At 38.5% G+C, this 12,614-nt stretch overlaps 1 protein-coding gene across 1 annotated transcript; it reads right to left on the reverse strand.

The window, feature by feature from the left end:
* Positions 1 to 1,837: 1,837 nt before the first annotated feature.
* ripk3 (receptor-interacting serine-threonine kinase 3) lies at positions 1,838 to 10,069 on the reverse strand. The gene is made up of 12 exons (XM_070930040.1): positions 9,912 to 10,069; positions 9,663 to 9,831; positions 8,146 to 8,301; positions 7,591 to 7,739; positions 7,146 to 7,195; positions 6,013 to 6,174; positions 5,540 to 5,622; positions 5,359 to 5,422; positions 4,602 to 4,657; positions 3,181 to 3,226; positions 2,884 to 3,041; positions 1,838 to 2,597 (listed from the first exon to the last, which is right to left on the reverse strand). The coding sequence occupies exons 1-12, from the start codon at positions 10,067 to 10,069 to the stop codon at positions 2,367 to 2,369; spliced, it is 1,482 nt and encodes a 493-aa protein (XP_070786141.1). The 3' UTR covers positions 1,838 to 2,366.
* Between the last annotated feature and the right edge of the window lie 2,545 nt (positions 10,070 to 12,614).

Raw genomic sequence — 12,614 nt, forward strand, 5'->3', positions numbered from 1 at the left:
ACTATAGATATCCTTGTGTGAGTTTGTGGTCCCGGTGACACACAGCGACGGTGCGTCTCTCTGCGGTGGATCCGGTGGCAGATGGAGGATTGGCAGTGAAGGTAGGGATCCGGTGCCAGAAGCCTGCCGAGTTCACACTGGACCGTCACAACCGATTAGTCTCAACGCCCCGATGCACAGCAGAGGCCTGTGTTAGCACTTTGGAGACTCGTGTCTGGAGTACAAAACAATGTGAAGACTTTGGTTCCAAAACCAGATAAACACCAAAACTTATCATAGAAAATAGTTAACACACATAAAAGCATTTTTAACAGCCGTGTAAGTGAAGTGACGTCATAGTCTGTGATTTTCTTTTAGGTATAAAACAATACATTAACTACATTTTTCTTAAAAACAGATATGTTTTGTTGTGCGGAAAACGTTTCCTGGTGAACTGGAAGTAATAATTTATACATTTTCAGCAGCAACAGAAGTGATTTGTTTGGAATAAATAGAAGACATGAGTACATGTTAATAAAAGAGAGTGGGACCTGCAGACAAAATGGCAGACCTCCGCAAGAGGCATCTCTGCTGTTGACAGGAAATCACATGATCTCGGCAGCAGAAGTTGGTCTGAGTATATCATTGTTGGCTTTTCTTCAATGTTGTCAAACTTTATTATAAACACAGGTGCCATTTTGTCTGCAGCTGGGTACTCATGATAAAAGACGGCATAGCTGGAACAGGAGTGCCACCCACAGACGCTCATCAAAAGACAATCCGAGGAAAGTTTAAACTCCCGCTGCAGGAGTTGACGAGGAACCCTGATTTTGGTGTTTGAAATGAGATTTTGAAGTTCCAACTAGACCACAAAACATAAAAGGTTTAACACATAAATACAACACCCACCAAATTTGAGTACAAACATAGAATTTATTAAGAGTCCTGAATCTTAGTAAACTGTCCTTTTTAACTAATACAATCTCTTAATGTTTCCTTCACTGTATATTTCTACTTAAGTACCTTCTGAAGTAAAGGATAAATCTGGATTATTTCTTTATATTTTTCTTATAGTCAACAAATGATTTTAAAGGCGAAACCAACAATGAATTGACTCTAATAACAAGTATTATTTGTGGATCTGATAAATATTATTCCTCTGTACCATAGAGCTCCATTGTTGTACACTGTAGTTTACTTTGAGTCAATGCCAGCACCGAATGTGTTAATCCGCCGCTGAAAATAGTCCCCAACAAATGCACAATCTACTCCAGTTTGAGTGACATTTGCTAAAAATGACCAGTAGGCACCAACGGGCTTCGGCCTGAGAGAAGTTTTGGTCTTTTTCTGGGATTTGTTGACAATAACAAAAATATAGAATAACGCAAGACATTTCTGTTGAGATAAAGAGACAATGCAAAACAGTATCACATAAATATTCCTTCCTATGCTCGTTCCAACACTTCATTGAAGCTACATCATGCTTGAACTGAGTGAAGTATTCAAGATGCCAACTTTTTATGTCAGCACCATTACATCAACTGGATCTCTTGTCTCTTGTGCATAATTTTATACAGACTTCTGTTAAAATTCAGCAAAATGGGTTTTTTTTTTTTAGAAAATTTATGTACATTTAAAAAAAGACATTAAAAAGGTATATAAAAATGTAGAAGGACGTTCTTTGGGTCTGAACATTTTCTTGATGAACTTTCCAAAAACATATATATATATATACACACACACAGTATAATTTGATGATCCAATTCAATATTTCTACCTGGATCAAAAATAATACCTGCAAATTATTTTTCATGTTTGTTTCAACCTTCATGACACACCAAATGGGTGGAGACTCGGGTATTTGGAAAATGTTTATTAAGTTTAAAGGAGTTTCTAGTTGTCACTCTTCATATGTGCACCTGGCTTTTAGGCTAAAACAAACAATAAAAACTATAAAGACCATATATCCACCCGTTTTGATTAATAGTCAATCTGTTGTTAAGGCCATTTTTGGCACCTGATGTGAGCTGGCTCTGCGACTGTGGGTATTTGTTGACCGCAGTTGGTGGAAAAGCAAAACCATATGACCAGACTTGGCTCATATTTATACTGCTGACAGGGCAAAAGGGAGGTGTGAGGTTTCGCTCATTGGTTTAAATTTTTCTAACAAAAGAAGCAAAATAAATAAAGACACTTTAAAAGCCTGCATGCTACTGCAACAATACCTGAATCCTGCAAAAGCAAAAACAGAAAAGATTTTTTAAAAAATGCAGCTACGCCTTTATACAGGGAGTTTCTCTTACAAAACAGGACCTTCTTGTTGTGCAAGACAGGATAAAACCAAGCATAGAGAACTGTAAAATAAAATTAGAGAACTCAACGTGAACTCAGCCAACTCCCCCTTCCTTGTCCCTCCTGCTTCCTGAATGAGGCAGCGGGAGGTCGAAGCTAGGTGGTGCTGTTGGGTGCCGTTTCCTATCTAAAGAGTCTGTGGTGTAGATGTGCATGGTGTTGTTGTCGCCGTGCTGAAATCCAGTCACATTGCTGAGGTGGATGTGGACTCTTGGTGGAGTAGGCTGAGGATAGCAGGGGAAAGTCTCAGGGCTGGAAAACTGACGCTGCAGATACAAAAATTAAAAGAGAAGAAAAACAGCAGCAAGTTACAGTTTTTTTTAATAACAATGAATTCCATTGAGGGGGAAAATGTATAGTAAATATGCTACAAATGAAGACTTTATATCCAAAAATCTCTCAATACATTTTGAGGAAAAAAACCCTACCTCTATTAAATAAATACCATTTAGTAAAGGAAATATACTGTATTTTAATGCTATATATGGAGTTCTAGATTTCCTGCATTGTGTAACAAATCTTTAATGCAGTGATGTGAAGTTACAAACCCACCATGTGCGTTGCCGCTCTGCCTTTAGGTGACCTCTCAGTCGAAGGAGACGGCGGTGACGATTGAATGGGGTGAACAGAAGACACTTTCACGTTATAGTCTGTCGATGAGCGGCTCAGGTCAACATTACACTCACTTGTAGGTCGAGGTGAAAGCAGATCTGAAAGGGAGCACATTTATCTGAAAACATTCAGCCATGATAGATGATTTGTTTGTCTGATTTGTGACCTAAAACGACCTAAAGTTTCCCTCCTACTTAAGTGGTTTCTAAACAGCTACAACACCAACTTCCTTTTTACCTTTGTCTCTTGCTGTCTGATTTGCAGTCCAACCACCAGCCATTTCCTGCAACACAAGAAAGTAAAACTGGCACTGTAAGACGCCATAAAGAGCTAATTGCCAGTTTGCACATACACATAAAATATTTTTAAACTTTCTACTTATATGCTCAAAATTGAACCATATGTCTGATAAAAAAAAAACTTCTACTGCCACTATAAAGTTTTACTTGGCTTTGCTTTTGTGTTGTCAGCCTGCTTGTGGAGGAAGAATAGAAAAGGCGAAGGCAAAAAAGGAGAAACCTCAAAACTTGTGAAAGCAATGATTCACACGACATTTTGGAAAAACACTTTCTAATATGGGAAATTTGGGAAATACGCTTTCTAGCTGAGAGTTAGATGAGAAGATTGATACCACTCACATGTCTGTACGTATATAAGTATGAAGCTATTGCCAGAAGCCAGCTAATTTAGCTTAGCATAAAGGCTGAAAATGGGTAAAGAGCTAGCCTGGTTCTGTCCAAAGTAAACAAAATCAGCCTACCAGCACCTCCAAAGCTCAATAATTAATATAATTAATGTTGTATTTCATTCAATCAATATAATTCACCTTTTTACGGGAGGTTATGTATCAGACTATTTTTTGGCAACTGGTTGTGGCCAAGAAGAGTTTGGGACATAACCTCCTGTAAAACTACAAATTGTTGTTTTTACACTTAAGTTTTTGTACAGATTAAATAAACGAGACATAACATGTTATTTAGTGAGCTTTAGAGATGCTGGTAGCCAGATTTTGTTTTGCCTTTGGACAGAGACAGGCTAGCTGTTTCCGCCCATTTCTCGTCTTTATTCTAAGCTAAGCTAATTGGCTGCTGGCTACAGCTACATATTCAGCATACAGAAATGAGTGTGGTATCATTCTTCTCATCTAACTCTCAGCAAGAAAATGAAGACGAGTGTTTCCCAAAATGTCGAACTATGTGTCAGGGCAGTGAAACAGTGAATTTTGTAAAGTAAATAATGTGATTTTTCCAATATGAGAAATGTGTATTATTTGAAATAAAAATACCTGAATTAATATGTCATGAAACTCATAATTTTGATTTTATTCATATTTACATTCTACCACAGATTGCCCAACCTTGATCCAAACTTTATGTGCTTCATCGAGGCTTTTGCATTTGTTGTGTTCAACACTCTTTCCTGTGAAAATTCCCCTGGGGCAGCAGGAAGTGATGCATATATTTCCCCACAGCAGCAAAAAAACACGTGCAGTGCAGAAACACCACAGCATTGACCAATTTGTGTCAACGAAAACAAGCAGACCACATTGTGAGTCACGTGAAGTTTGTGGGTTAAAAGAGTAACAATTTCATCAACACAGTGCTAGAAAGGGACTGAATGATGAAGTTAAAGTGTTGAAGACAAAAAGTGAATGTCACCTGAATTGGTGGGCCCCCTGTTGGCACATTATCACAAATGTTCGCTGCCTCACTCGCTACAAAAAAAAGACCAAATAAAACAATGTCAATAGGTGTTTTCAGACCGGAGGATCTTTTTCATAGAGCACAGTTGGAGGAAATATGCTTATTCGCTTTATTGCCGAGAGTTAGATTAGAAAATTGATACCACTCTTGTCAGTTAAATATGAAACTATAGACAGCAAGTGATTAGCTTAGCTTAGCATAAAGAGTGTAAACAGGGGGTAACAGCTAGCTTGATTAAACAAGGAAGATATAACGTGTTAATTAGTGAGCTTAAAGGGTAACGGTATGGGGGATTTTTTTTACTTTGGACAGAGCCAGGCTAATGGTTTCCAGTCTTTATGCTGTGTGTCCCAGTTTTGGCTTCATATTGAACAAACAGATCTCAACTAACAAGAAAGAAAGAAAGCGAATAAGCATATTTCGGAGAATCACAAACTATTCCTTTAAAGCAATTGTTGTAAGATTTAGAGGTGTTTTAGAGGCAGGCAGATTTTATTGCCTGTGGACGGAGCCAGGCTAGTTGTTTCCCCTGTTTCCAGTTTTTCTGCTAAGCTAAGCTAACCGGCTGCTGGCTGTAGCCTCAGAGTTAGCGTACAGACATAAGAGTAATATCTACCTTTTCATTTAACTCTCGGGCAAGAAAGCAAATATTGAAGTCGTGAAAAATCATATTTAAAAGTGTGGGGTGGGGGGGATTAATATAAAAACAGACCTGGTGCCTGAGTGATATGAAGCGTCTCTACTTGCTCTATTATTCTTTCTTCTTCATTTTGGTCCTGGAAAGAGGAAGAGAAAGAGTAACGTAGTGGCGCAGCGACGTACATTTATAAAAAATAGTGATTTGCTGCGTCATGTCAAAATTTTACAGCATCTCAGCACGATTTGTTTCTCACCAGTTTCTTCAGCACTTCATGGACAGCATCAACAATTGTATGTTTGTGCATTTTATACAGTTCCTCCGTCATAGTTGTACACTCTGCGAACAACATTGTAAAGTAAAGATGTAGCATTAGGGCCAGGCATCACAAACTATTAAAAGCAGAATTTTAAGAGTCAATTAAGAGTTCTAGCTTGACTGGTTTCAGACCTCGGGATTGCCGTCCATATCTCTGAGATTCAAATAGTGAAAAAATCAGTGAACAAAATGGCAATCAAGTCTGATTATTAGGCTAAGTTTTAACATATCAGGAGAAACCAAATTTTGAATTATTCGCTGTCAGTTTCTTTAGTTGTTTTCATTTTCTTCAAAATCTCAGTCATTTTTTTGATCTAATGGTTACAGCCATGCTAGTGGTTCTGTGAGGCTGTACGAGCTGGATGCATGACTGAAGTTATTACAATTCATCATGAGGGCGGCAATTCTCACCAAGGGAGGACGGCCTTTCGTTTGGTCTTTGCTTCCAGCATTGCTCCATGAGCTCCATCAGTCCTGTCAACCCTGTACGCCCTGCAGCCTGGCACCTGATCTCGTCCAGCGATGGACGGTCTCCCTGCGGGATGCGAAACCGCACAATGCTCGACATTGCATCTACAGTGGAGGAAGGATTAAAAAGGCCATCAGAGTGGCTTTGGGGTTAGGGAGACTCTGTGTCCTGTTGAAAATGAACCCGGAAATAAATTAATATAAGGTGATGATGCTTACATCGAGACATTTCTTCATACTTAGCTTAAAGGAGCATTTTAGCATCTTTCACCAATAGTTTTGATTTTACACCCCAAAATCCTACTGTTTTGGTTCTGTCTCACCGCCTCATCGACCCCATTTCAAGCAGCAGGCAGCTGTTTTCAGCGAAAAAACTTCAATAAAACCATTGTACCATACTTGCCCAGCACCAAACAGCAGACAGACAAAGTTAGCAACTAGCTAGCAAACATAGTGGAACATTTAGCAGCAAAAGACCCAGATATTCTTCTCAGGAGAGGAGGTGAATATCAGACTTTCATTCATCAGGTGGACATAAACACAACTCCAAATGAATGATAACGTTGCTCTCTTTGCTAACACATTTGCCTTTACTTTATAAGGTAAAAATAAGTCAATGTTGTTGTTGCACTGCCCCCAAAAATGGCAAACAATGAAATAATTCAGATATAAAGCCAGCCAGCTGAGTAGAATGTGATCCTACCACTAGCTTAATATGTAAAGGAACTAAAGTAAAAAGTACAATATCTCTCTCTTGAAAGTGGCATGAGTAAAGTACCTCATACTTAAGTACAGTACTTGAGTAAATGTACTAAATTACATTCCACCAGTGCCTTCGGTTGTTTACAAGCCGCAGGTCACTTGCGCAGACACATTACTCTGCAGTTCAGAGCCAAGAAAACATACAGTAGGTGTGTTCACACACAAATGAATTCCTGCCATTCTTGAACCAAGAACAACACAAGACTGTCACTCAAATAAGAAAAAACAAGAGCATAGATAGTGAGAGAGAGGCTAAGAAAGGCAGTGTGAAAAGGCAAAGGGGAAGGGGACAAAATGACACAATAGTCACTTACTTGGATATGGTTGTTTCCCTGTCACAATGGACCATAAGAGTATGCCATAACTGAAAGAGAGACATGCTAATTAGTTTGCTAATTATATCTTGGCAATCACACCCTGGTTCTTGGCTAGCGTCTGTTTTCATCTATAAATTGACTCTTGAGAATGAGGACATCAACAAAGTCAGCGCCAGAATATTTGACGTGGTGTTAAGCAGTTGGGTGCAGCTTGTCGGATGAGGAAGTCACATGGTTACCTGGAAGTTTGCTCGATTACAGTAAATGCTTTTGCCCTGATGAAAACTTTAATTGTACTCAAATTACTCATACTCTTACTTATTATTATCATTGCTACTGCAACCTATTCATATTTTCCCTTTAAGGAAGTAAAGAAAGTAAAGCTGCCTACTTTCCCTAGGAAGTAAATCATTTTCAAAGTGCTGGTTCAGTGATGTTGTACCTGTAGACATCAGAGGCTCGTGTGGGGCTGTACGATATGTCAAACGCCTCCGGTGGCATGTAGCTGATCGTCCCGCCTTCGTCTTCGCTGTCCTTCTTGGAAGGCCTTGTGACGCTGTGGTAAAACCGGGCAAGGCCAAAATCTGTAAGCTGGAGAAGAGGGGTAATGGAGAAGAAAATTAACATAGAAAGGAGGAGTTAACATCTAGGCAAAGATCAGTTTAACATCAGTTTTCTTCTCTTATTAATGCTTCCTCTTAGTGGGATGATCCTGTGTGCCTCATGCTTACATATTAAGGCCTGGAGTTTGGCTCTTGTAAAACAGCAAAATCCTTTCACTACCTTAATATCAAGTCATTTCTGCTTATTATCAAGTTACATTTAGGGGGGAAATCATGTCTTTAGCATGTCTTTAGGGTTTACATGACTTTCAGCCTCTGTTTAGTCTCAGTTGACTATTACTATTGTATACCATGCAGAATGGAAACTAATATAACAGCATAAAGTTAAGGTGCAGCAGGAGGAGGCCTGGCCTTCCCTGAAACCTGGGACTCACTTTGGCATTGAGATAGGAGTCCAGCAGCACATTGCTGGGCTTCAGGTCCAGGTGGAGCACGGCAGGGGACAGACTGTGGAGGAAGTTTACACCCAGAGCCACTTGGTGAGCCAGTCTGAAGACCAGCGGCCAGGGTGGAGCTCCACATAAGGTGTCCTGATAGAGAAAGTGTTTCCATAGTTACAGATCTACAAATAGTGGCTAACTACATACTCCTTCTACAATATATATATAAGGAAGATATCAGGAAAAGGTTGACATAGGTTACAAGGTTACAATATTGTTAATGATTTATGTTAATTTACTACTCCTGACTCAATGCTGTGAGCTAAATGCTAACATCAGCATGCTAACATGCTCACAGTGACAGCAGCTAACATGCTGATGTTTACGAGGTATAATATTTACCATGTCCACCATTAGTGTATTAGCATGCTAACATTTAAAAATTGGCACTACACTCAAAGTACAGCTGATGGAAATTACATTAGCTTTCAGGTATTTTGTTTATGACAGCTAAGCCCAGCCCCCCTTAGTTACTGTTGCTATGCCTGTCTAAGCTAATGCTATGGAGGTCAGATTTGAGTGAAAACAGTTGCAGATTTACAACTTGAAATTCATAGCAATTCTTTTTAAACTAATGGTCCTCCATTTCACACAGAACTAAACAAAGCAGCTTCTCATTTCTAGCCAGCAGCCGTGGATTTTGTCTGCTGAAACTATTGCTGTAGCTAGCTAGCGTATAGCTAATGCTAACACTAAAACTCTGCGAGCTGGTTGAAAACTCCGATCTCCAGCTTACTTTTTAATGTTTACAGCTGATTCTCGTTTAAAACAAGAAGCCTGTGAAGCGTCTCATGCATGCACTTGATGGCTACATGCATGCTATCACGCTAAAAGACTGAGGCTAAAGCTAAAAGAAAGTCAGCATCCTCACCAGTTGATGTTCCATGCAGAAGACATGGAAATAAAGGAACAGTATTGTTAGTATATTGCATGGTAAAGCTTAGTCCGAGAATTACAACACAATATCATAGTTTTGTAGTTTTAGTTGTATAGTTGAAGTTTGAATATAGAATTAGGTAAGAATAAAAGAGGTAGGTAAGTACATTTACTCAAGTTTACTTAAGTATAATTTTGAAGTATTTCCCATTTGTTAAACTATAGTTACTAGTTATTTTTCAGATTATGATTTTACATACAAACCACATGATGAACACATCATCAGTTTATAGTATGATACATTGTCATAGATTAAACTACCCAACAGTGTATAATGTAGTAAAAAAAAGTAGCTCCACTGCAAACAGCTATCATATTAAAATACTGCTTATGTGTCAATGTATCAGTAATAATATTCCAATTATATGATACATATAACAATATCTCAAAAGGGCTACATGTACTCTGCCCAACGAGTACATTTACTTTTGATACTTTAAGTACATTTTGCTGATAATAGTAGTGTTATTGCTACTTTTACTTAAGTTAAAGGTACTTCTTCTACGGCTGGTTACCTGCAGGGAGGCAAGTGATCCTCTCTCCATGACCTCCATGACCAGGCCGAGCTGTGTTGACGGGCCAGAGGAGGGCAGCCGACCCTTGAAGACCCCGAGGACCTGAATAACATACGGGCTGTTTCCTTGACGCATCATGTCGATCTCACGCAGCAAAGATTTACTGGTCCTGTGAGTGTTTGTTTTCATTATGAGTAATTCACAACCTCTTTTAATTGCAGTAAACAGAAACTCTTTGTAAGTACTCACCCATCGTCATAATGAAGGAGTTTAATGGCCACATCGCAGCACCACTGACGATGCCTGGCTTTGTAGATTTGTCCAAAACCCCCGGAGCCAATCACCTTCCAGCCCTCCAGGCAGGAGTCTGCAATAAACATTGGAGCTGGACAGCTGGACAGTGCCATAGTTCACTGGAGGAGGAAATTATTCATGATAATTAAACCCTTGAAGAGTTTGTTTCCAAAGAATTATAAGAATATGTTTTAGCTAAACGTCCGTTACTGTTTTCATTCTGTTGATTGACTGCTCACACAGGGAGGCAACTTAGAGGTCCATTTTTTCTTTTCAGACTAAACATCTTTAAATTTCATTGTTTTAAACAACAAACATAAACTCGCTATATTCACCAGCTAGTCGCTAGTTTTCTTGCTGGAAAAAGCTGCTTCCTGAACGACACTAATAAGAGCAGTGAGAGTGAACCAAACCAGTCATAAAGCCAAAACAATGAGTTAAAAGACGCTAAAAAGCTCCATAGAGCTCTTTGGGTTTGTCACCATGAACGACATGTTATTATGATTTTAGCTTTGATAGATATATAGGCTTTCGATTCAAATATAATAAAGGGATTTATTATTTCTCACCCCACAGTTATATCCTGGCATTTGAAACATTTAAGCAGTTAAGGGGACACAAATCTACAGAAAATATAATTGAAGATGAATAAAACAAAAACAATAAAAATAAAAACAGAGTTCTTTTAGCTACAGTCATAATACATATGCTTTTATTCCTGAACTAGTAATAATATCAAATCCTATCTAGAATCTGCTTTGAATCGCAGTGTACTGTACAGTCTATGGTACCGTACTTGTATGAACTTGAAATCTATTGGTTATTTCTTTCAATAAATCAATTGTTTGCTTTATAAAATGACAGAAAGTGGTGAAAATGCCCATCAAAATTTTCCTGAGCCTCTTCTGAAGTCTTCAAATTGCTTGTTTTGTGACCTACGGTCTAAAACCCGAAGACATTTCATTCATGAAACAAAGAAAAACAAGAAATACTCACATTTGGTGATCTTTTCCTTTTCGCTTCAACTAAAAGTTTAAATCTCATCAACTCATCCCCCCCTCCTTGACGTCACGCTGTAGCTCTTTCTATCTGGTCAATCAGAAAGTAAATCAAAATGAACCACAGTTAGTAGTAGCAGGGTCTGACAGGGTGATAAATATTATATATTTTCTTTCCTTTTCTGGCTCTTTACTCATCAAAGAAAAGTACAAAAGTGTCTTCTGAGGAGCTGGAGTCCAATTTCTTAAAGTGGGCCGTGGTTTCATATGTCACACAGTGGCACATACGCTTTACAAGCACCTACACACGCTACGGGAAACCGCATTTTATGTAAGGCCAGGGTGCCAGGGGGTGGACAAAACAATAAGAACACCTCTGAAATGCAAAAATACAACAGTCCTGCCATTATTAGTACTTCTATGAAGCTTATAACGTTCACTTTTTCTTGAGATTGTGTTGATTCAATTCTTTAATACGTTGTGTTGTTGTATTGTATTGCAGTATAAAGGTACAGGCTACCTGCTATTTTCTCCACCCCCTGAAGACTCTTTCCATTTCAGTTTTAAAGTTTAAAAAAATAATGTCTAAATATACTGTAGTTGAACCTATGAGCTTAACACAACAGATTAACATTGCCTAAACACAATAAGTCTTTATGAAGGTAGAAACCACTTAAGCTCAATACCACAGACACTTAAAACACTAATAAGAATGGCAAGGTGATTTTTCAAAATGGGGAAACCACTCACCCTCAGGGATATACTCTTCTTCCTCATCATTCGACCGTACAGACGAAGGTAAAAGAGTGTAAAAACCCTCCTGCTCATTCAGTGACTTTCTACTGGCAGCAGCAGCAGCTCTAGTTCCGCCTATAGCGAAAGCAGAAGTGAAACTGTGCATCCCATAAATCTCTATTTTACTTCTGCTTCTGGGCTGCTCAGCAAACAGGCAAGTGTGTGTGGTTCATGATTTACAGGATTTTTTTTTTCAGTGATCCCCATTCCTCGTCAGAATCAACAGCTGCTTATGTGAATGTATTCTTATATATGAGTATTTTGTTTTGTTTTGTTTTATGGTGAGATGATTTAATTTGAGTTTTTTAATAGACCTTTTTAAATAAATCCTTTTCTCAATTTAGGGGAGCTTGAGTGTAGTTGTAACACAAGTTAGTTGAGTTTTAGCACTTTAAATACCTCCAATTTATGATAAATCTCATAATAACATGTATAGAAGCTCTATTTGGGGTTGGAGTGAGGAAAAGTTCTTCTATGGCCAATTTTTTGTTATTTTTAAATTTTTAAAAAGAGAAAGACAGGATGATATGCTACAAAGCTCCCCTGCTGGATTCAAACCAGGGAAGTTGTGGTTACAAGATACTCGTCTTGAACCGCTACGCCACCATGACACCCAGCTAAGTGTTGTTTCTTTTAAAACAACTTCACAAGCACAAGGTTTTCATTTAGAATGATACTAATGTTTGCACCAAAAAGGATCTTTAAAGGCTATTTTAAATATTTCCAACAGAGGGCGCAGTCTGCAAAATGACTTACAGTAAATGGGCTGTTTACATAAAATCACTGACTAACACATAGCCAGGATTACCTAATGCAATCCAATACTGTTCGGCCATGAAGTCTGCTTTCATGATGCCATAATGTT

The sequence above is a fragment of the Enoplosus armatus genome, chromosome 23, assembly GCF_043641665.1.
Source record: "Enoplosus armatus isolate fEnoArm2 chromosome 23, fEnoArm2.hap1, whole genome shotgun sequence".
Classification (NCBI taxonomy): domain Eukaryota; kingdom Metazoa; phylum Chordata; class Actinopteri; order Centrarchiformes; family Enoplosidae; genus Enoplosus; species Enoplosus armatus.

What these genes read in the sequence shown, in the direction of transcription:
- ripk3 (XM_070930040.1), bottom strand. Translation starts at nt 10,069, where the DNA reads ATGGCACTGTCCAGCTGTCCAGCTCCAATGTTTATTGCAGACTCCTGC. An exon ending in ATGAAGTGCTGAAGAAACTG is followed by an intron (nt 5,423 to 5,539) that starts GTGAGAAACAAA and finishes TCCTCTTTCCAG; the next exon opens with GACCAAAATGAAGAAGAAAG. An exon ending in GCAGAGCGGCAACGCACATG is followed by an intron (nt 2,598 to 2,883) that starts GTGGGTTTGTAA and finishes TTGTATCTGCAG; the next exon opens with CGTCAGTTTTCCAGCCCTGA.